Raw genomic sequence first — 23471 nt, 5'->3', positions numbered from 1 at the left:
ATAAACGAAGAAAAATGAGTCGAAATTGAATTCCCCCGCCCACTCACTCAAACGCATGAATTTGAATCGGAGCAAATCAGTAAGTCAAAGTACTTTTATGATACATACTATAGCAGATGCATATGTTTAAACTGAATTAATAAATGGTGGACTAACTGTGTGATTGACTAATTGTTAAGTTATTGACTGACTGACTGACCAAACTACGTATCTGAAGGAGATCCAGAAAGCAAAAACTGCTATTTATGTTTAGGTACACGCCGCTGCTTAAACAAATCAGTCCGAAAGCCTATAGCCTCTTTCCAAAACACACCCACTAACATTCTATAATAAAAGTACTTGCACTACTTCCGTAAACAAAGTTTTGTTTTCCAACATACCTGATCATATGTTCACTTCGCAAGACAATATAAATTCGTTGGGCATGCACATTGTCTGTTCCAGTACCTGATCAGATTGTTTCTGGATATCCATTGTTTTTGTGTTTCATCGCTCCAGTAACGTATTCAGCTATTACGCTGGGATTATAGACTGTATTCCATGAATTCCAATCAAATTATGCGTCAAGAGAATGCATCCATAACCCATGAATAGCTATTCCAAAATGCTTTTAAGTCATCGCATCCATCAATATGCCAAATTGATTTCGGTCCAGGAAATAGAAACTGACTTCGGTGAAGTCGTTATGCAATCTTTCCTGGCTACTATTGGCGTCCACTATTCTTTAGAGTAATCGCAGAATTTTCTGAGAAACAAGTTGCCCATTGTGGACACATTTAAAATTCACCCATCGGTATATGTGTGCTTGCCTTGACCTTTCCATTTCTTTCAAAAAATACATGCTGCCATCCAAAATGTCGTAAATTGTTTGCTCCTGTACAGTCGACACTTATACATGTGCTTGTCCAAGTTCGCATGCTAAGTGCAACTCTGTGTATAGTTGCAAAATATTTCTAGACTCTTAAAACCTAAGCGGAAACAAAACATTGTAAAGTTACTCGGACGAGTCCTCCATGTTGTGACCATTCCTTTTTAAAGTTTGTGTATCAGCCCAAAGTTCCACGATTCATTATCTTTAAATGATGACTTAGTATCTCGAAATTTCGAGACAATATAACGAAATTTCGAGATACTAAGTCAAATTTCGTGTTTTAAAGTCAAAGGTTATGTCTACTTAGTGGACATTTCAAGATAATGATTGCACATTTCCATACGCCAAAACCACACGTTCGATTTACTATGCATACAATTCGAGATACCGAGTCGAATTTGCAAGTTAGTGAGTCGAACTTTTGAGATCATAACTCGGAATATTGATGTACTAAGCCGACATTTGGAAATAATAACTCGAAATTTCAAGATTGTAAGTCGAAATGTCTTATTACTAAGCCGACATTTGGAAATAATAACTCGAAATTTCAAGATCGTAAGTCGAAATGTCCTAAGTCGAAATGTCTTATTACTAAGTTGACATTTCGATTTTCTTCAGTAAAAAAATTCAATTCATTTTTGTCACTATGCTTCTTCATATCTTTCCAAAGTCACAGCTTGTGACATATTTTTGACAATTTCATTTGTAATCCATAAACACAATTTTCAGTATGTTTTCAACCGTCCTTGACGCACGTGCTTGCTTCCATTACATCTGAAATTCAAAACTTCATGTAAGTAATGGTTGCCCTGAAATTTTGTTTTAGTGCTTGATTGCGGGTTTTATAGACAGTTTGATGAGTTACGCTCACTTGACATTTTTAGAAACAAACGCTATCTTTAAAGTAGTTATTACTCCTCGCGTACGACCCATTTTACTTAAAAATAATTATAACGTTCAGCCGATGAAAGCTTTGTTCAATACACATTTGGATATTCAAAGAGATAAGAGAATATTATATATATATATATATATATATATATATATATATATATATATATCGAACTCATTTTATATATATATATATATATATATATATATATATATATATATATATATATATATATATATATATATATATATATATCGAACTCATTATCTATGAAACAAAATGTTGAAAGTTTAAAACCGATGAAAAGAATAATAACTTTTACTTTGGAAATGGTCTTTTCCATTTTGGCAATTTACAGTTCATTGATTTGAAACATGTTGTAAGTCTGATGCGTGTGTGGGGGGGGGGAGAGAGAGAGAGCATACGTGCTGAAAGAAAAATGATCTGTCAATCCAAAAGCTTTCTTTTAAATGTAACACAGGCAGGCTGTCTACCTTGATGAGACTATACATCATATTGCGGTTTATGTAAATAAAAATATGTACGGATTCATTCTCTTTTTCAGGATATGGTTCAAAATATACGTGTATGTTGTTTGTACCTATATAAATAGACGTATATGTTTGTTGTACCTTATTATATATATATATATATATATATATATATATATATATATATATATATATATATATATATATATATATATTCGCCTTTGAAGCAACGAATGATATGTTCTGTATTGTTGATTTCAAAAATATGTCATGTTTTATGTCGTCTTATTAGAAATGCAGCCGATACTCATCAGAGTTAAAACTATTTGCTTTTCTTCCACGTCTTCGCCCCAGGCTAAGACGTTAAGAGTTACGGTTCAAAGGCGGCGGTATCTGCGCATGTTCATATATATATATTGCCACGGCTTGTTTACTGACCAACATATCACTTTGCTGTGTTTAATTTTGATAATATTCGATTGCTTTCTGTATTCAGAAAGAGTTATTTCTGCACAAAGGTGACGTAAAAATGTTATCAAGGGGAAAAAATCTTCCCGGCCCACTGGGATGGCCTATTCTGGGATGCCTCTTGGAAATTGATCCCAGCCGTTTCCACATCAGTTTTGATAAATGGGCCAAGCAATATGGACCCCTGATTTCGTGCAAAATAGCTACCAAAAATTTGGTTGTAATCAGCTGTCCCCGCTTGGTCAAGAAAGCCATGGCGGAGAAGGGTTGTGCTGATGTCTTAAATGACAGAACGGAAACAGCCTTTTCAAAATATGTCATGGATAATGCAAATGGTGTCGTATTTGGTGAGTATCGTTCTATTTCAATTACTCATCGTCTAATTCATCCATATTCTTTTTGCATTTGTGTGCTACTTTCTTGTTGTTTTCTAAATTTAAAGATTTGCAAAATAAGTCGAATAGAATATCCTGTCTACCGTTTTGTTACGAAGAGGAAGGTCACCGGTAATGTATTTAGGGTTTACACTGACTTGATTGTTTCCCTGTATATTATGTTAAGTTAATTTCCTTTATACTTTGTCAAATTCTTCAGGTACTTTTTTTATATTTCTATATGCGGGAGAAATTTCCCCAAACCAGATATATCGTCTAACGACGAAATGGCTGAACATAGATAAATATATAAATGCAGAAAAGAAAATGACAGCTCCATTATCTCTTTGTTGACAAGGATTTGTTTTATACACGAGTTACTTTATATTTTGAACAGGTTTTGTCATTCTGGACTTAAAAACCCTCTCTCAATCTGATATGCGCGCATGCGTCTTATCGCCACTACAGCTTTCCAAAACAATACAATATACTCTGAAACAATGTACATTTATTTTAACCCATATTGATGGAATCCACAAGTGCATGCCAACACTGGTAATTCCTGTTTGACATGTGGGATCATGAATTATATTTCTCCATGTATATTAGAGATCTGGCTTACGACCTCATCACCGTCCATCCAGTGTTTTTGGTTTGCACACAAGGATATATGGATACTAATGGAATGCACTTATTGTTCCACTACCTCCAAACCCCTCCTGCTTCACATAGTGCTCGAGATTTTAGTGTACTCCTGTTAAGACGGACGGAAAGAATGTTTAATTTACACATAAAATGGGTTAAAAAAATAGGATATAAAAAATGTACAGTAAAACAGTCAAAGCATTTATAGGTCCTTGAATGAAAATTCAAACATTTCATGGTATTATTGCAATGCATCACCTGTAAATATAACAATGACAGATATATGTAAGGGTTAGTTAGGCTGTTAGTTTTATTTGATTTTACCGAGCATTGGTCCATTAATGTTTTTCATTGTGTTGAGGACGGGTTGGTGAGTGCACAAATGGTCGTTGTTGTGATATATTGAGTTTCACTGAATGAAAAAACAAACTATTATAAGTGTACAATATATATAATGTGTGAACGCCACTAGTGATATAACTTGTGAATTAGTATAGTTGACTAGCCAAAGTTCAGAAAAAGGACAAAAATATAGATATCTGCCCTGGATGTAAACAGGACACTGATCTGGTGGTCATGGCAACGTGAGCGCATCAGTTACTTTCACCATTCTGATACCGAAAACACTCTAACGGCACTACTTTTTCCAAATTGCATGATATAATTTCTTAACTTCATTCTGCTGAAAAGACATAAATCAAGTTTTATGTTTGTACCTTGCTAGAACGTCCATGCATGTGTGCCATATATAGGTTTCTTCTGAGTTGCTGTCATAGCACAAGTAATAGCCTCCATTAATTCATGAAAATGGAGTCAAAGGTCAAAACATCTTCCTGCAATAATGACAATGTATTTGCTTGCTGAAGCATTTATTATAAACAATGTCTTTACACGTCGTCATCATTACATTTGTTGACTGAACAAACTGGATGCCCATGGCCTCGTTGGTACATATATCACATATAGTATATTTCAATATTTTGCTGTATGTCTTGGTGAAAAATATCTGACATCGTCACCAACATGGATTTCTGTTCCTGCTGTGTTTTCCAAATACAAACAAAGAACACCACCAGGTACTACATATTTAGAGACTCTCTACGTGTATGTACACATGCACGTTCTCTATATATTTGAGTCATTCTAGTATTCGAGAATTTAGTAGAACAGCACCACTAAAAGCCACCGGTGCTCAGTTGGAATGAGTTCCTAATGGCGTCCGTCTGTGACTTGTGTGACTGTGCCAAGAATAGCCTTATTCACACGGCTATAGTACATCTGTAGCTTTATGCAATCTGATCCTTTCAGCTATCGCACTGGTGCTTTTAAATGCATCTAAATTACCTGATCATTGAATTTGATCACCCATGCGCATTTAAGAGATGCCTGCCAAATTTCATGCGTCCACCTCAAGAAGCTTTTACGTGCCCGCGATAAAATTGTAATATTGTCCGACCATCCGTCTATAGGTTTTGTGATCATTTACAGTTTGTATCTAGTTTTCGTGAATGTTTTGCACTTGAAGTTTATAAGCAGAACCTTGTGTTCGAGATCTAAAAGTACACAGTCATCGTTTCTCGGACAAGATATAAATGGTTTCCTCACAGTAACATATGCTCTGCTCATCGGGCCGGAATCAGTCTTTGCGGAAGACTTCCGGGTTGTGTTTGAAAGAAAACTATTAATTTTGGAGAAAAAAGATAGAAGGATTAAATTCACTGTTAGTGAAGATGTCAATAGTTTTCCCATGATACATTTTTATTGTCTAAAATTTGTGGTGGGATCGTGCATCAAGTTTGGAAAAGGCCCATTGATTTGTAATCAAAAAGGTCAAAGGTCAGGGGCATTGTAGCGAAATAAAGACAAGTTTGAAAAATACATTCTTTTCTGAAGTAAGTTTATTGACTTTGGATGACTTGTACTTAACCAGAAATGCAAATTAAATCGTAGAACTTTGATTTAATTTATTTTTCTGGTTGAAGTGCATCATACGATTGGTTTATAACTAATAAATAATAAAGTTCAAATGTCACGGTTATGGTAAGTTGGATAAGGAACTAAAGAGTTATGCGCAGTACTTCGACTTCAAGATGGTCTGCATTCTCCAAAGGTCCAGGTTATTGGGACTGTTTGATCTATTCTATCCGGAGCAAACCATTTGCTACCAGTGCCTCAAGATAAGTGTATCCGACATTGGGTTGGCGGATAATATGCCAGAGAACATTATCGTTTATTTGACGTGAAAGAAAGTCAACGAAACATTGTTATATGACTGAATGATAAAATATTGAAGAACTAGTCACGTATACAATAATAACGACGACTGTTTACAGGAAAGGTCTTACACGGGCGGAGCCGAATCATCATTATCAATATGGCTGATGACTTTGGACAGAAATAATAGATCGATTGCACAATGCAGATATACATTTTGCTCTCTCTGCTTATCTGTCAGAAGCATTTATTCGTTAATCAATGTATATACTCTAAAATAGATATTTAGCATGGTTGTGTTTACACTTGATTTCAGTTTTAATCGCGTTGGCAAAAGGATTCATTTAATGCATAAAACAGGCATAACTTGGGACATAGACACATTTCTAGTGATTAAAATGGATTTTATTGTGCTTTTAATTTACTGATGATTGCAAAACACCACTACAAAACTTCTCTTAACTCTTGGTGACATGTCACAACAGAGACACCAATTGCAACGATCTGTTATATCTGGTGGACAATATCCTTCTCACTGGTCGACTGTTGTTGCCTCAACAAAGGATACAATCAGACTTCTTTCAGCAGGACTTCTTTCAGCAGGACTTCGGGTTCTTTAGAGTATATGCTTTCAACTTAAAAGTAAATTAGTGATTTTTATTTGGATATTGTTACACTGGTTCCTTGAAAAGCTCCATTTGCTCTTTATATCTGATGTAGACACCGGTCCCTTGGCAGTAAAATGTCCTAAGCCATATGATATAAATTTTCACAACGATCATTTTCATGAATTGGAGAAACATCAGGGATGAGGTGTGTTTGGATGAATGCCGATGGATGATAGAACAAACACGCAAGTTTTATGCAGAGTCCCTTTTAGGTCTCGATGCATTTTACAACATGGTTATACGTATGCGAAACGGATCGATGATTTTTGCACTGTTGTTCGCTTCGTCTGGCCTTCAAGCATGTAACAAGAAGAGACACCCATGGATATATCAAGCTGTTATACCTCTTGATCATGACTGATACTTGACAGCTAATGTTGTTTACTAGCCGTGATTGCTTATTTCTATTTCCTGTGGTTATTGATGTCTAAAGGATGATTGATAACGGCTTTGTAGCCAGGATCAAGCGAATGTTAAAAGGTGAAATTAATGAATGGGATAAATGGGGATCTGATTAGAGATGATGTGATGTGATGTGTTGTGATTTTTATTTTCAACGTAGCTTTAACAATTGTTCAGTCATATCGCTACGATGTCTGCAATGTGGCAGTTTATAGTGATGTCTAGCACTGGGGCATCATGCCGCAGACATGTAGCATGATGTCCCAACCAGTCACGTTGTCCTGACACAAGGCCGACCAGTCCTAACACTAACCTCTTAATGCTGAACGCCAAGCGAGGCAGCTGTTAGTGCCATTTTTTAAGTTTCTGGTATGACTCGGCCGGGGATCGAACCCACGACCTCCGCATCCGAGGCGGACGCTCTAACGATTAGAGATGAAGAATAAAACAGGATTCAAAAATTTATTTAATTAGATAAACAAAATAAACTTGTGCAAGACCTATTGTAGGATGCACTTCAACAATAAAATGTAATAAGCTCTAATTTATACAATGCAAGTAGGTAATAACGAAATTTTGTGAGCGTTTTGAACATAATTATCCGTCATGTCTGCCTAACCTAATATCTGGTTGCTAGTCACTCTCCAGAATCAACAAATCCAGTTGGTTCGGGTCGACTTGCACGGGAAACCTCTTGTTTTCTCTGACCCTCTCTTGTGTCACAGCCTTAGTGACCTTTCTCCGCGTCCAGTCTCTAAACGGTTCTCCACTCATATGTCCAAATGTAAGCTCTACCGGTCAGCCGTGAAACTTATTTTCTTGATAAAACAGTATAAATGTGGCCTAATACTGTGATCGTGTTTCCCACGTCCGGAACGGAACATCCCACTTTCCTTTACACTTCAGAACTCCAATAAAGTATTTCACAAGAGACCCTGCTGATAACCGGTTTAACGTCATAACCTTGTATCCAATACAAGCAATACCGTATGTGTCTAAATAGACTCCACCTTGCATCCAATAATAATACTAATAATAATAATGAGGACTTTGTATAGCGCCTAATCTTTAGAAGCTCTAAGCGCTTTACAACATTAGACAACACTTATAAGATAAGAAACATAATAATATTATTGCAAAAACAAACAACATGAAATTAGAAAAACATTTAAAAAAATTAAAAGAAACATGCTGAGAATATTTCAGGTAGGAAACATTATTAGGTCTTTAAGTTTGTTCTTGCTGTCGAAATAAGTGAGTTTTAAGAGCCCTCTTGAATGTGATCACTGTGTCTTTGTGTCTAAGTTCAGTGTGCAGTTCATTACACGTTGCTGGGCCCTGGTACGCAAATGAACGCTGTCCATATTACTTTGTTTTCATAGTGGGAATAATGAGTATACGATTGTCAGAAGAGGAGCGTATCTTGCTGGTGTGTACACATGGGTGCGGTCAGATAGGTATGTTGGACTGGAGCCCGACAGTGAAATGTAGCACAGAGAACAAATTTTGTGCTTGATTCTGGATCGAATGGATAGCCAGTGTAGGGTACAGAGCAGCGGGGAGGTGTGCTCTGATCGTGGTACTCTAAATACAAGCAATACCGTATGTGTCTACATAGACTCCACCTTGCATCCAATACAAGCAATACCGTAGGTTCTACATAGACTCCACCTTGCATCCAATACAAGCAATACCGTATGTGTCTACATAGACTCATTCTTACATCGAATACAAGCAATTATCGTATGTGTCTACATATACTCCAGCTTTCCTCTTTCCACAGACTATTAACAGTAGAGGAAAACGTAATTTTTTTCTCCAACATAACGAAATACCATTACTAATTGATTGATAGCTTAATTTTCTCCCGGTTAATGTCAATTATTCCCCTGCAGTGTGAACCATTAAATACTGTCTTGTCTATATCGCTGACACTTGCAAGCATACGGATTGTCATCAAATAACCGTATATCCCAAATAGCTGCAACAATTGTAATACAATCAATTTATAGGTTGAAATAACTCAAATCTTAGTTTAAAAAATATATGAAAGAAAAGTCACTTCTTACCTTAGCTACACTATTGATAGATAACAATTTATTGACACAAACGATTTTTATAATACATGATTTTGATAACATTTAAAGCAAATTAATCCACACGCGTATATTAAGACTTATATTGATATAAAAAATTTTAATCAATTAAGACACTGCACTTTATGCTTAGAGATTCGCTCTTTTCCTTTAGATGCACCGTCTCTTTACACCCCCTAGTTACGTGTCTCTCATAGACTCTCAACTACTCGCCCCTTTACAGCCTTTAGGCGGATTGTCCCCTTCCTCAGGAGTCAAGAACTCTAGCCTCAGGGAAAACACTTGGACTGCCTAATTTTGCGGTGTAAGCTATTTAAAAAACACAAGACTTCACTTGGGAAACATACCCAAAACCGTGAACTAACTGAATCAGAACTCGCTCCTCCGTGGTTGGAAAAGTTTACATTGTTCCGATTTCCCTTATAATACCAATCTCTGCAAAGTGTCAACATATGACAAATATTTCAGCAAGTACAAACGCTGTGTACGCAACTTTTCAACACTTGGCATTTGATAAACAAAACTCATTCTTCTCCTTTGTCAAGTTTCGCTTTAAATACTTATCAAACAGCTTCCTCAAACATGCCACCAATTTATTTCCGTGCAAAAATCACATTGATTAGTTTAAAATTGTTGTATTACAATAACATTAGCAAAATGCACTCTGTTGTGTGTCACAACGACGTCTGCAAAGTTCACAATGTTACACTATCATTTCACTTTTAACCGAAGTAGCTAATATGCAGTCCAAAACCATTGTTGTTCTTGACTTTGGAGGATTGTGTGCATATGCTTACCAAATAACTGGATATATTACGCCAAGGCAAGTGTGCCTCCATTTGATCTCAAATGTGGCCCAGTTTCTATAAGGAAGCATCCACTTTTATAACACTTGCTTCGTAAATATGTATACTTGTTGTGAATCACGCATTATATATATATAACTACTGTCTTATATGACATGACATGACAAAATGAATTACTTTGGTCATTCATGCACAAAAACTATATATATATATAACGTTGTCAGGCTTTTCTGAACTTATGAGGCTAACATCGCCAATATTGGCGCAAAACGCATACCAAATTTGACCGATTCTCGAAAATGAAATACTGCAATGCTTTGAAGGGTGTAATGTTAATGCTTCATGCTACGGAAATGAAATGCATTTCTTTGGACTCATTCTGTCAGCATGGCATCCACTAAACTGCAATATGTATTAGGCAAACTACACAGATCTTGTATTAAAATAGCAAAAGTTCAACATTGTAAAAATTAAGTTATGCTGAGGAGAAACAACATTGAATAGGACGTAATGTGTTCATAATGTCTTGTTCATTGAAAATAAAATAACTAAAGAAATTAGAAAAAAACTGTGAATCCTGTAATTATTCAGAAACCGTTCGAACGGCAATTAAACAAGTTGGGTAGCTGACGATACAGTAGGTGTGGGACAACTTGCAAAGTTAAGAAATTTGATTACAATGCCGTATTTTTCTAATGTCAATATTTATATCCTTTATTTAATGCATTTTATTTGCATGATTCTAAACGATAAATGTTAAGTTTTTCTGGGTTACAGTTTACTGAAAGTCACGGAGCTGGGCTTCATGTATGACATTTAAAAATCTCATTTTCATCTCAAATTAGAATATAAATGTAGGATATTTTGTACACTGTATAAATACCACTTTTTTTAATTAAAAGACGACCTTTGTTTCTTGATACAAACAGGATTTTAGACCAAAACCAAAACGTAATTTAATGTTTACAGAAATATGTATACATATTGACTGGGTACGTTATATTTGAGCAATGACATTTCTGATTAACAAATTAGATACAATTTGATCAAAGAGCAAAATGAGTGGTTTATTGAATTTTGAAGGTAAAACTACTTATCTTGCAATAATACATATACACGCGATCAATTCTGAATCATAAATTTATTGATATGATTCATCCTTTCTAGTGAAACTTGCTTTAGCAGCCGCCATTTCCAGATAGTTCCAAACCTAATCTTCACGCAGAAGTTCCAATTAAAATATGTTTCTGTATGGTTGTTTGAAACTTATGTCCCAGTTCTTTTGATGAATTCAATGATAATAATTATAATAATTGTAATTATACCCATGCCTTTTCAACCGGACATCTAAGCCTGACAGATGGACTGTCAGACAGTCATTCCAGGTCATGAATGTATCACTCTGATGGCAATCATTAGTTACGCTACACTGCTTGAGTGAATTCATTCGTGAATATACACAACAGTGTCTTGTCGTTTCAAATCCCACCAACACTTTCAAAGATAATAATTTTAATCTGACCATTAAGACATGCCACGATCGGCTCTCACACCTCCGTTTCTAAATATAGTTCTAAAGACCACCTGTGTATAAAGGCTCCATTTGTACATATATCGAATAATTTATCAGGTGATAACATTTTCGGTTGTACTTGATAAACGGATACATATTTTCGTATGGATGATTTATGATTGCATGTATATCCGATTTCGTCTGAAATTTTACATTGACCATAATTATTTCTGCTTAAATTAATATGTACATGAAGAAATGAAACATTAGAAGATGTGAACCTAGATTTACACGTAGAGTATTTCTTTCCTCACTAATACCTATCAGAGGTAACTGGTGGAAGGTTAACATAAGTGATGAATGTCGAAGATGGGAGGGGAAGGGGGATGAGCGATGGCAAAAGGGGGAGGGGAAGGGGGACACTGGGATGACAGATGGAAAATATGGGAGGGAAAGAGGATATTGGATTGACCGATGGCAATGATGGGAGGGGATGGTGGAACATTTTGATGACCGATGGCAGTGATACGAGGGAAATGGTGATATTGGGATGACCTCATCTATGGTTGAGAGAGGAAGGGGACACTGAAATGGAAGGACGGAGATTAGTCGAGTGCTTACAGATAGTTTCTGTACTATATCAGAACGAAGAAAAGAAGTTGTCTCTGATTCCACACGATGATATAAGAAGGCATGACGGATGGAATTCAACGGCAAGTTTAGATAATGACAAGCAGGCAGGAAGATGGTCGGAGGGACATAATTTTTGGAATACATTCGTAACCTCTCCAGCAAATTATCAATAATCATGATAAATAATACACAATTACCCCTACTATGCAGAAAAGCTGATGCAAAGAATGTATTCAGTTCCAAGAAAGAATGCACATTTTCTCATAGAAAATGTCTAATTTTATGGAGAAATTTTTTAATGCTTTTTCAAAGAAGGTATTCAATTCTAAGACAGGATGTATATTCTCTCAAAGAAGTTATTCAATTTAAGACAAAAAGTTTGTTGCCTCAAAGCCTTCGCATAATTGTTTACGAATATCCAATATATTTTCTTGTCTGTGAAAAGGTAGTAGCATGCGCAGGAAAATAAGAGTGTAATAATAATGGTTACAGCATCGGTTTATATGCCACCGTTGGACTTTTGTTTTGAGAAATAATAATAAAATACAATAGTCTCCTTATGCTTGAAATTGCTGAAACCATATTATTTTAATTTATGGATTAATTTTTACTATTCATTCCCAGTCATTATATTGTAAGGAGACTCACCTGAGTTAAAAACGAAATAAAATACATGCATGATTGCACCAAAATAGGGACCAATTACTAAATCATAACAGGATTTAGAACATTTGGATGAGGGTGGGGGTAATAAACAGCCTTTATCTCCAAACGCATATAGCATAGTGAGTACATAAAAAAAACGGAGCAGTTCGAGTCTCGGATTTGGCTATTGTGTGTATGTGAGAAACTTGCCAGTAGCTTCTCATGGGTCGGCGGTTCTTTCCGGGGTTTTCCCGGGTTCTTCATCCACCATTAATACTGGCCGCAATGTATAGCCTATCGTGTGCGGAAAAATGGCGTTAAACCCTACAACAACAACAACAAAACGGAGCCCACATACAATACCATAATTAGCATTTTTTTGCCCAACATTTGACTGCACACAGTAGCATTGTGTCACCTTTTTAAGACTATATTCTTTTACAGCTAACATAACGAAGGTCATTCAATTTTTGACATGTTTTCAGTATGATTCAAATAAATTACTAAATGTAATTGAACTGTTTTTTAACAGGTTACCAATGTCATCAACATTGTAAAAACGAAACATAACATGTACCTAAATGACAATTAAATTTGTACATGTTGCTGGTATTTCAAATTTTATTTCCGTCTTGTATATATTACCTTTCTTGAACAACGGACCGAATTTGCAAATAAAAATCTCTGTATCCAATAGGTCTAAAACCAACAAATATTGATTGACTGTTTTTCTGCTCGTTTAGAAATTTCTTAAGAAATAGAAACTTGAAGTCACAGGAATGATTTATATGTAAGAAGAAAGTACCAATCAAATGAAAGAAAAGACAAATAAGAAGATAAGAACTAAAGGAAACCACGAAATTTGGTTTCCACGTGCTAATATATGGTCGAAATTATTTTCTGTAACCTGTTAATACTAGACTAGGGCATGTGCATAACACTGATTGTATTGCTCGTCTTGACGTCTCATTCTTATTTAATATAGACATTATACCAATGTTTTCAAGAAAGAAAGATACAACTGATCGATGCACGGAAGTCAAAAAGCTGACAACCATACCGTGACTTTTTCGCACTTAACAAATTCACAATACTTCCAGTCTCTTGACTTATGTAGTAATCAACAGATGTTGGATTTGAAAGGAATATGACGCTATTACTCAGACAGCCATATATTTTTCCACAGATAGTATGTTTCGTAGATGTGATAGTAACGAGTAAGCACAGCATCAACGTGAGATATATTGGGCTGTATGTCTTAATTCTTAGCCCTCTCATTTCAAATTATAAATAAGAGCAGTGATGGACAACTGGGCATTTACTTTTCATCAGGTAAATATTTGAGATTGGTTTTGGTTTCAAGAACGACATTGGATACGCAGAGATTGCGATTAGAAGGGGAAACAATGTCGGAACGTCCTAATCAAAGGCTACAGGATGGCAAACACAGTTTGTATATTGATACACCTAATGTTCTTAAAATAACGAGGTGTGTTGCTTGGTCTCCCTATTTCGAGATTTCCGCATCCTGCATTACGTTCTGCTCTGACACATTTGCTACATAGTGTATGTATATATATATATATATATATATATATATATATATATATATATATATATATATATATATATATATGAGGGTGAGGGCCGAGAACAAGAAAATCGTCATTTGAAACATAACAAGAAATATGGCTTTGCGACCAAATATTTTTTGTGGACATGCATAGTATATTTACCACATGGCAGGTACCTCAGAAATGTATGTAATGAGACAAGTTGTTTCTACCATTAATTTCACGAACAGCTTCTTTTCATGTTTTACTGATAGCTAATATCAGTAAAACATGATGATAGTTTGGTGTTCATCTTAGGATTGTGAAAGTTTCAGCAAAAAAAAATTAAAATTTCATTATCGCTCAGGACTTTTATGGGGGAAAGGTTGCGTGTAGTTTAAAACTAGATAGAAGGGTTATCGACTGGAGTGGATATTCTGTGCCCATGTTAACATGCATGGAATCAAATCGGGAGTTGTTGTTGTTGTTGTAGGATTTAACGCCATTTTTCAGCACAAGATAGGCTATACATGGCGGCCAGTATTAATGGTGGAGGAAGAACCCGGGAAAACATCGGAAAGAACCACCGACCCTCGAGAAGCTACTGGCAAGCTTTCTCACATACCCACATTGGCTGAATCCGAGACTGGAACCTACGCAGACAGAGGTGAGATGGCAGTGATCCGTAACGGAGAGCGCTTTAGACCACTCGGCCACTCGGGGGCCCCCAAATCGGGAGTCGATTCGTTAGATACACAATCATTCTGAAAACACACTCCATACATGACTGCACTTATTGTCATTACAGACTGATGACTATCATAAATAAAGTTAATATAATGTTTACACATAAATTAAATAAATTAAATATGATGTTTACACACAACATAAATAAAGTAAATATGATGTTTACACATAAACTAAATAAAGTAAATATGATGTTTACACATAAAATAAATAAAGTAAACATGACGTTTACTCATAGAATCTGATCGAAGTTGGTTAATAAAGAACATCTATTTGTCACTATTTGCACTTTTCCAAGCACATTTATCTTTTTTAAGTTAAATTACTCAAATATAACCATTCGGACATAAGCGGTGTAGAGGTACATAAGCGGTGTAGAGGTACATATCATGTTCGTTTAACCCAGATTGCTATAAATCTCAACTAGACACAAAAGTAGACGAAACTTGTCAAAAGTGCGATGAAACTAATTGATTACCAGAATAAGTGTTAATCTAATTTTTTCTAAATAAACAACAACCTTTCTACCTTTTCTACTTTAGATGGACATACATATTATTGTTCTGCTTTCAACACAATAGTCAGGATTTACGTCTTACCAACGTGAAATGCTTTTTCACCATTTTTTGTATTTTCTTCAATGCAGTCCAATTAGTGATGTGGCTGTGACACAGGAGAGAGGTTTGGTTCCCCGTCCACCACTGCTGTATCCACCTTTATTTGTTCTATCAGCTTGTCAGTTCGCATAATAGAATTCCATCTTGGTACATATGACCTGGTACATGTCGATTTCAAATCCAATTTTATTTGTATCAGTGACGATTGTTATTGTCTGGAAAAATAAATCTGTTACAACATCATTTGTCATAAGGATCCTCCATGGTAAGTACTTAAGTGCCATTCTTTCCTGGTTTATCTCCCGAGTAATGTTGTCTCGCTGCTCTTTTCGTGGGAATAAAAACAATCATGAACGGCAGTGGCGAAATTAAACGGTCTTGGATGATTCCCCTTTAGATTCTGAAAGTGACTAATTTTTGGCCCCGTTTCATAAGCTGCATGCACCTAATCTTTCGCTTCGTGCTCTGGTTCATCTCATGTTTTATATTATAACAAGCAGTTTGATTTATAATTGTTCATTTCTCCTTTGCTAAACGTAGTCATCTCATGTTTTCAGTCTCATCCTGATTAGACAATTATTGTTTTGAAGGTAAATACAACCAGACTACGATCCAGTTAAAAAAGAACATGTGCAAAGGCCTGCAAATGCATGGCCAAGGCGTCCCGCAGTTTGAGACCATGGCACAGAAGGAACTGGATAAACTTCTAAAGAGTGTAGCAGATCAAAAAGATGGAGATTTTAACCCCAGGGAGTTTGTAGCCAAATATGTGGCCAACCTCGTCGCAATTCTGGTGATGCTCTCTCTCTCTCTCTCTCTCTCTCTCTCTCTCTGCTTCTCGGTCTTTATTGTACACAGGAGAATGCTTGCTAAAGACCCAGAGATTTCCAAGTTTCTAAGTTTGCATAATATTTACGAATTTTTTGTGACAATTCTGCATTGCGGGTTAGATTGGCTAAATTCCGAAAACATACATGTTGGATATTGTTTTGAACAGAGATTTTTACGTGGCCAGAGTTAGGAAGGATATCATTTCAGTACCAATATCTGAGACCTGTGCATTGTATGGCGAATCAATAAAGAAACAATAACAAGAGACCAAAGACTTTGATAATAGGTGAGACAAGAATGTAATGACGTTGACACGAAATATGGCTATAATTCGTTTGGTTTAAAGTCATTTGTAATACATGATAGGTTAGAGTTGGCGGCAGTATATTATGGGGGAGGAAGAATCCATAAACAAAAACGGAAGGACCGCCGATCGACGGGAAGCTAATGACTATCTTTCTTGCTTCCCCACATAGTTTAATCCATTACTCTGCATGTGATAAAAGGAAGACGCATCATTCTTGTACTAAAGTATGTTATTTTAAATGTTGCATTACTAGCTCTCAATTAGCAGCAATTGATGCCCGTCTAGTTTCAAAAATGATTGACACATGAATTCTTGAGGAACATGCATACATGTTTGCATCCCTGCAATTACATTCAATACATGTAAGAATGATTTTATCTGGCATCTCAAATAAATTTTATAAAATCCTTAAGAGTATGCCCGTTGACTAGGCTTGAACCTGCTATATACATAAGGTCTCGAGTATTCCAACTGATAGCCTTGCCTAGATCTATAGTGTTCAAACATGCAATGCGGTAGATAATAGTGACATATAAATGGTATATTCATAGTACATACTCTGTTTCCATAAACATTATTTTTCAACCTGAATCTTCTAGTTGCACTAAACTGTCATGATAGCATCGAAACAGATTGATTTTAAGTGAAACAGAGTTGTTTTTAAATAGAGGCCAAGCATGTTTTGAGTTTGAGGTCCAGGGTGTCGGCAAGGGTCTGATAACTAAGAGCCCAGAAATATAAATTGTTGGTCCAGGTAGGATGGAGACCCCCACTTATGTGAGGCTCTTTTATGCCATCCAACTGAATCATCACGATGTCAGGCACTCATTTTCAATGTAATATCCAACATCGCAAAAATTCACAGAAGACGAACTGATAATTAAACTTTTTCGTTCACAAAATCGAAAACTGGCCAACTGTTTATAGTAAAGTAACTACTTTTGTACTACCTTGGAAAATCTAGAACCTGTCTTGCATGGCTGTAGATAAGCTTCGTGGAGAATATTATAAAACGTTCATGTCTTGAATATTGTAGTAATAAAAAATCGCGTTTTTATTTCCTTAAGATTTTTGTAGCGGTTTCCGGTTCTATAAGAGACTGGTATCTTTCTATGCTGATACGTGCATTTATTATCTTCTTCACTATTAATAGTGAGAATTGTACCTGTCTGGAGCCTCGTTTGGACTAAACAAGCAGTCATCTGGCTTATCTTACGAACGGATTTTCACACAATCTTCGTTGAAACATTTAAGGTTCAGTTGTATTTGTTCACCTTTTAGTCTGTCTTCGTCCAGTGTAAAGTGGTTCGTACAATGTTTCAATGGTTCTTTCAATTGCTAGGATTAAAAACCTTGACAGACAAATGTCCATTTTAGAGCGTATTCAGCTTGCAATTTGTCCAAATGTAATTCAACATTTGTTCAAATTTATAAAAAATCTCTCAACAACTGTCTAACTAAATGTCAATGTAGCATGTTAAAAGTTTAACTGTATTCTTTAAATCTTGTGCCAATTATATATATATATATATATATATATATATATATATATATATATATATATATATATATATATATATATATATATATATATATATCCTTATGTGTATCTAAATATATAGGCATATACGTATATAGTCTTGGAAATATATCCAATACTTGGAACACTGGATGCTAGTATTAACATATACTACAGTGGAATGATTTGTTCTGAATACTTTATAAACTCTATGCTGCGTAGATATGCAACATTCGAGCCAAACATTTGAATTCATTTCCACCTTAGTTTTCCAGATTAAGCTCACTTTAAAGTTAAAAACTCGAACAAGGGTATTTCTGGTAAAAAGAACAGCGATATTTCTACCTGTCTGCCTAACGTTTATTCCAATTAAGGAATCCTTGTAGAAAATTTTATTTTCCGATTTAGAGGCAACTTTTAGAGTACAAAAGCATTTTGTTTTTTCCTTCTATCCAGTATTTCTAGCGTAATATATTTAGCGCGATCTTTCTATAATTACGTTCAATTTTGTGAGTGTAGTTTTATGTATTAGCAATATGACTGAACTGTGTACGCAGTATTCTGGCTCCGTGTTGGACGAGACCGATGCAAAAGTGATTTGGGAATACAACGACGCCATCAAGAGGTTACTGGATGCATCGACAGACACCATGCTTTTGACCTTTCCGTTTTTACGCTTTTTGCCTACGAACACGGGGTGGATCTACAGACGCATAGAGAAAACTAAAGAGGAGCTACTGAAAAAATTCTTCCAGTCACAGAAGGTGCGTACAATTTATTTAGTTCATCTGGCCAAAGGCCAAGCGAACATATTTATATGCTTTAGTCCGCCTTGCATCGCCCGTTGTCCGTCAAGCTGTAAACGTTTGTTTTCGAATAGTAGTTTCATGTGTGTTCAGATTCCGAGTAAATTTAGAATGCAAGCTTATATCATCAAAACTTCAGGTCAGTCCGATCTTGAGCAATAATCTTATATACTAATTAACGAATAATTTATGATTTAAATAATGGAGAGAATTTTTAAGAATAAATATTTTAACATTACCCATTTACAATGTGCCTTTGCATTCTTGGAATTCAACTGACGTTGGAAATTAGTGCACGGTAATAAGCTTGAACCAGCCAGATGATGTAGGAAGTTAGCTTCCTATTAGTCTTGGGTTTTCTCCCCTTGCTCATTTTTATGACGTTAGCTCTGCTGAACAGTGGAATTAAACTTAGGAACTGAACACAGTTTTTCTCCTCATTTGTCTACTATTAACTAAACATTGTACAAAATATTTAGTTCGTTATTTTAATCATAAATCGTTTCATGATTCAAAATGTTTTCCTCATGGAAGACCGTGCTAGACACATCAGCTCCTTGTTCTAGAAATTTCTTAAAACACGTGCGTCAACCCAGACTGATCAATTCCATCAGCCCATGCTGTAAAGAGCATTCTATTGAGTAGATCCATGGGAGAACTGTGAAGAAATAAAAATGTATACAAGCGCAACTGTTTCCTGTTAACTTCTTACAGTTAACTTTAAACCTCTGTCGGTATTTGACAATATTAGCTGTTTTGTATACTTAATTTGCATCGTTTCATTGAATATTGTCTTTTTGCATTATATGATATTGTAATGAAAGATTGGTTGTTTTGACTTAACCTAGTCAAAAATCTCGTCTATTTTCTACTTGACCTGAAATATGGATATATTTTATTGTGTACAAAACTAATACACAGCGTTACTATTATTTATTTGTCAGAGTTTAAAATTAGGATCATTATTAATTGAATGCAACTTTTTATTTGGGTCCGGGTCTAGATTATTTGAATCCCCTTACAATTTACATATTCCAGTTTATATATAATAAGTTTAATACTAGACGTTCTAATTATAACAAACATTTTAGTTTTTTAAACATTAAAAAGTTGCTAGAAGGTAAAATTCCATCAGGTAATAGTAACCATTTCTTCTCTGCAAATACAAAACGTCTCTGATAATATTATTGGAAACAGAGGCGATTTGAATTATACTGAAATTTCAAATAAGGATTTCTTCTTTTATTGTATTACTGTCTTTTCAACAATAAATGTCTGGCACATCAGCACCTTACGTGCCACCCACAGGCACGTGAACACCTTCAGCGATGGATTTAATTTGAAATTCCACAAAAGTTTTTTTTCAGAAGTTTTATTATTAGTACCTGTATCTGTAATTTTAGAATTAGTTGGGGATTAAATTCTCAAAACCGTAGGTTCTTTCTTTTCATTTTCATTTTGTATTCTCGGGAAAAAAGTTATTGTTGAATTTAACAACGCGTGTTGCTTTTTATGTCTTTCTGTTACTTTTTAAGAGCATAGACTCGTAACATAACATTTATAATTTTCATTCGTGCGTTGTTCGCATGACGAACCGCCTACCCTTTCCCCTCCAAGCGTAAAGGGTGTGGAATATCGTGGTAATAATAAGTAAGCACTAATCTTGTTTCTCGAAAGTTATCAAGTGACAGCAGTTTTTCAATAGGGGGGGTCCAGATGGTAATGTTTTTATTGTTTATTAATACAATATTGTGACCACGACACGGAATCTCATAACAGTTACTTCCTAATGGATTCTAGACCCCTTAAATGTTTTAGTACTATATCGTTAAACATTACGCCAACACAGCAATGATGGTCTTGAGTTTATTAGTCATAAACAAAATAATTGAATAAACTCGGACATTCGTGTTTACAACCACAAAAAACAGTAGAAATGAGATACGAGACTGACGCAACCTTCGATTATTTTATCATCTATTATTTCTTGGTTCGGAACTTTAATTTGTCACATGTCTGAAACAGTTGGTACGCCTGGGCATAGTCAAAGCACATGGAACTCTCACTTAATTAGTTTTTGTTGTGTACAAACGGTACACGAATGGACGTATGTTTTTAACATTGGTTCAATGATGATTAACATTCACTGAGAATTAAATTGCCTCAAAGAAACAAATTAACTTATAGTATGGGTTACAAGAAATTTTTCTATAATTGCGTAAGGATAATATAATAGAACACATTTCGCGTTAATCAAGAATCGAAATGTTCAGATTATATGCCTTTCATTGACCTTGTTAGACATCAGTGCTTGCCTTTAAAATCAAGCGATAAAAAGGCTATATTTTTTCTGTGTGGAAAACATATCACTCCAAAATAATCTGATCTTTTATATTAAAGTTTTATTTTGTAAATTATGTCTCATTTGAGATACACATGTACAATGCAAGAAAATATAAAAACAATAAAAGATAGAACTCCAACTTACGTTGTATTTTGTATTATTTTAATGCGTTCATAATCAGTACCCATTTCAAGTCACACTGCTAGGAGAATACCTGTTCATATCAATAAATACTCACATGTAATCTTTAAAATGTTTAACAGGAAACGTACCAACCCGGACAGGAGCGTGGATTGGTCGATTTTTTCTTCAAACTCCAATCGGAAGAAAGGAATGATGGAGAAATACAATGTCTGACTGATCCTCATATCAAGGCAATCATCCAGGATGTTATATTTGGTGGTAATTTTCTCAGCGTTAACCGTTCAACGCTTTGTTTTGGGAAGTCTAAATAGTGGTAGGATGAATTGGATTGATATTTGAATAAAACGCAAACAGGTCAACTCTTTTAGAAGCTCGGGGAAAGCTGTATCCCTGAGAGAATGAACTGTTTTAAAATCGAGAAATTCGCATATCAATCTCAATATTTTGGCTTTCTTTGTAAAAGGAGGTGAGCTCAATGAAAATACAGGAATACCACATACTCAATCACACTTGATTGGTACGTTCTGTTGGCGGAGTAGAGCCTGCTGACAATGCAAGTAAAGAACGGTGGTGTCATCTCATTTAAATACAGAACACCAACATCCCATGTGTAACTTGCAATTGGGTCCACTTGACATGCCGAGGAAATGTCATCTCGGTGCAAACATTTGGAAGTGCGTATCATTATGTAAAATATGTTGTAAGACCCGTCCGATTCATTGTAGGCACAAATTTGACCTTGAAATCACTAGAAATCGAAGGGGGCGTACTAAGTAATTAAATAATCAAGACATTGTTTGCGACACTGATTTGTTAGCACAGTGTTTGTGTGTTTGGATGTCATTGTCCTTTTGATAGGGTTACCGACTCATCATCTTAAAGTACTTAACTGTCGTAACCGCCGAGAGTATTGCTTTTATATTAGAGAGCTTTAAATAAAATGAACTGGAGCAAACATTCCAAAATATTTACAATACTTATATTTGCTTATTATGTATGTTGAGGGTTCAAGTAGCTGAGTTTGTAGAGCGTGGACGTATATTACTAGGTTTGCTGGTTCAATATTGGCCAAGGCCACACATAGTTGGGTGCTGGACCGTGTCCTTGGGAACGACCCTCACCTCCGTTTTCCCAACATGATAATGTGCTAAATGTGCTGCCTAATAATTACTGTCTTTATCTGTCCATACATACGTTTAGGTTATCGTAGATTGTCCCTCTTTCCCTCGATCTATATATTCACTTTTCCAGGTCCTTGATTTTGCATGGCTGCATGATTATTTGTTAATCCGTGATCACTAACGTCTTTGAACAAAGCAATGTTCATAAAATGCTCTATTCAGACAAGTCTCATCTTTTCAGGAATTAGTAGCGTCACAAATAGCACCCTCGGCATTCTCTTAGTCCTTCTTCATAACCACGAGTGTGTAGACAAGATATATCAAGAAATCGTCAAAGTGGTTGGCTTGGACAGATATCCCAGCCTTCAAGACAGACCTGCCATGTCGTACACAGAGGCAGTAATACTAGAGGCACTACGCTACATCACACCTGTGCCTATATCCGCTCCTCATCGGTATGTACTTTATTTTTCTCTAGCCACCCTCTTCATGAATAGCCTTATAAGACTTGCGAACATAAAGACATAGATTCGGTGATATTTGAGTATTTTGTCGTGTCATGGCAACACTTAAAATATTATATTTTATGGTCAACGGTAGATTAAAGTACCTTGCCCAAGGAAACCTAATGGCAGCCGCTCGAGACTGATCTGATGGTGGGAATCGAATCCGACTCATTCTGGCAAGGCGTCTAGTACCTTAACTTCAGCAGCTCGACGCGGGCTATTGTCATGTCAATAACAGATAGTCTGCCGTCTTGACAA

General features: G+C 35.6%; 1 protein-coding gene across 1 annotated transcript in view; it reads left to right on the top strand.

Moving 5' to 3' along the window:
• The first annotated feature begins 2650 nt into the window (after positions 1–2650).
• The window catches only part of LOC149777702 (cytochrome P450 2U1-like), a 30834-nt gene continuing 10013 nt past the window's right edge, over positions 2651–23471 (top strand). Inside the window, exons 1-5 of the mRNA XM_089938753.1 lie at positions 2651–3069; positions 16226–16428; positions 18850–19056; positions 21706–21844; positions 22949–23162. Coding sequence (XP_089794879.1) covers positions 2784–3069; positions 16226–16428; positions 18850–19056; positions 21706–21844; positions 22949–23162 — 1049 coding nt within the window. The 5' untranslated portion in view covers positions 2651–2783. The remainder of the gene's footprint in view (positions 3070–16225; positions 16429–18849; positions 19057–21705; positions 21845–22948; positions 23163–23471) is intronic.

The sequence above is a fragment of the Sinohyriopsis cumingii genome, chromosome 17 (genome assembly GCF_028554795.1).
Source record: "Sinohyriopsis cumingii isolate HCF-2022 chromosome 17, ASM2855479v2, whole genome shotgun sequence".
In the NCBI taxonomy this organism is placed as follows: domain Eukaryota; kingdom Metazoa; phylum Mollusca; class Bivalvia; order Unionida; family Unionidae; genus Sinohyriopsis; species Sinohyriopsis cumingii.
The sequence above is the reverse complement of the archived record's forward strand: the minus strand, read 5'-3'. Positions and strand labels throughout refer to the sequence as shown.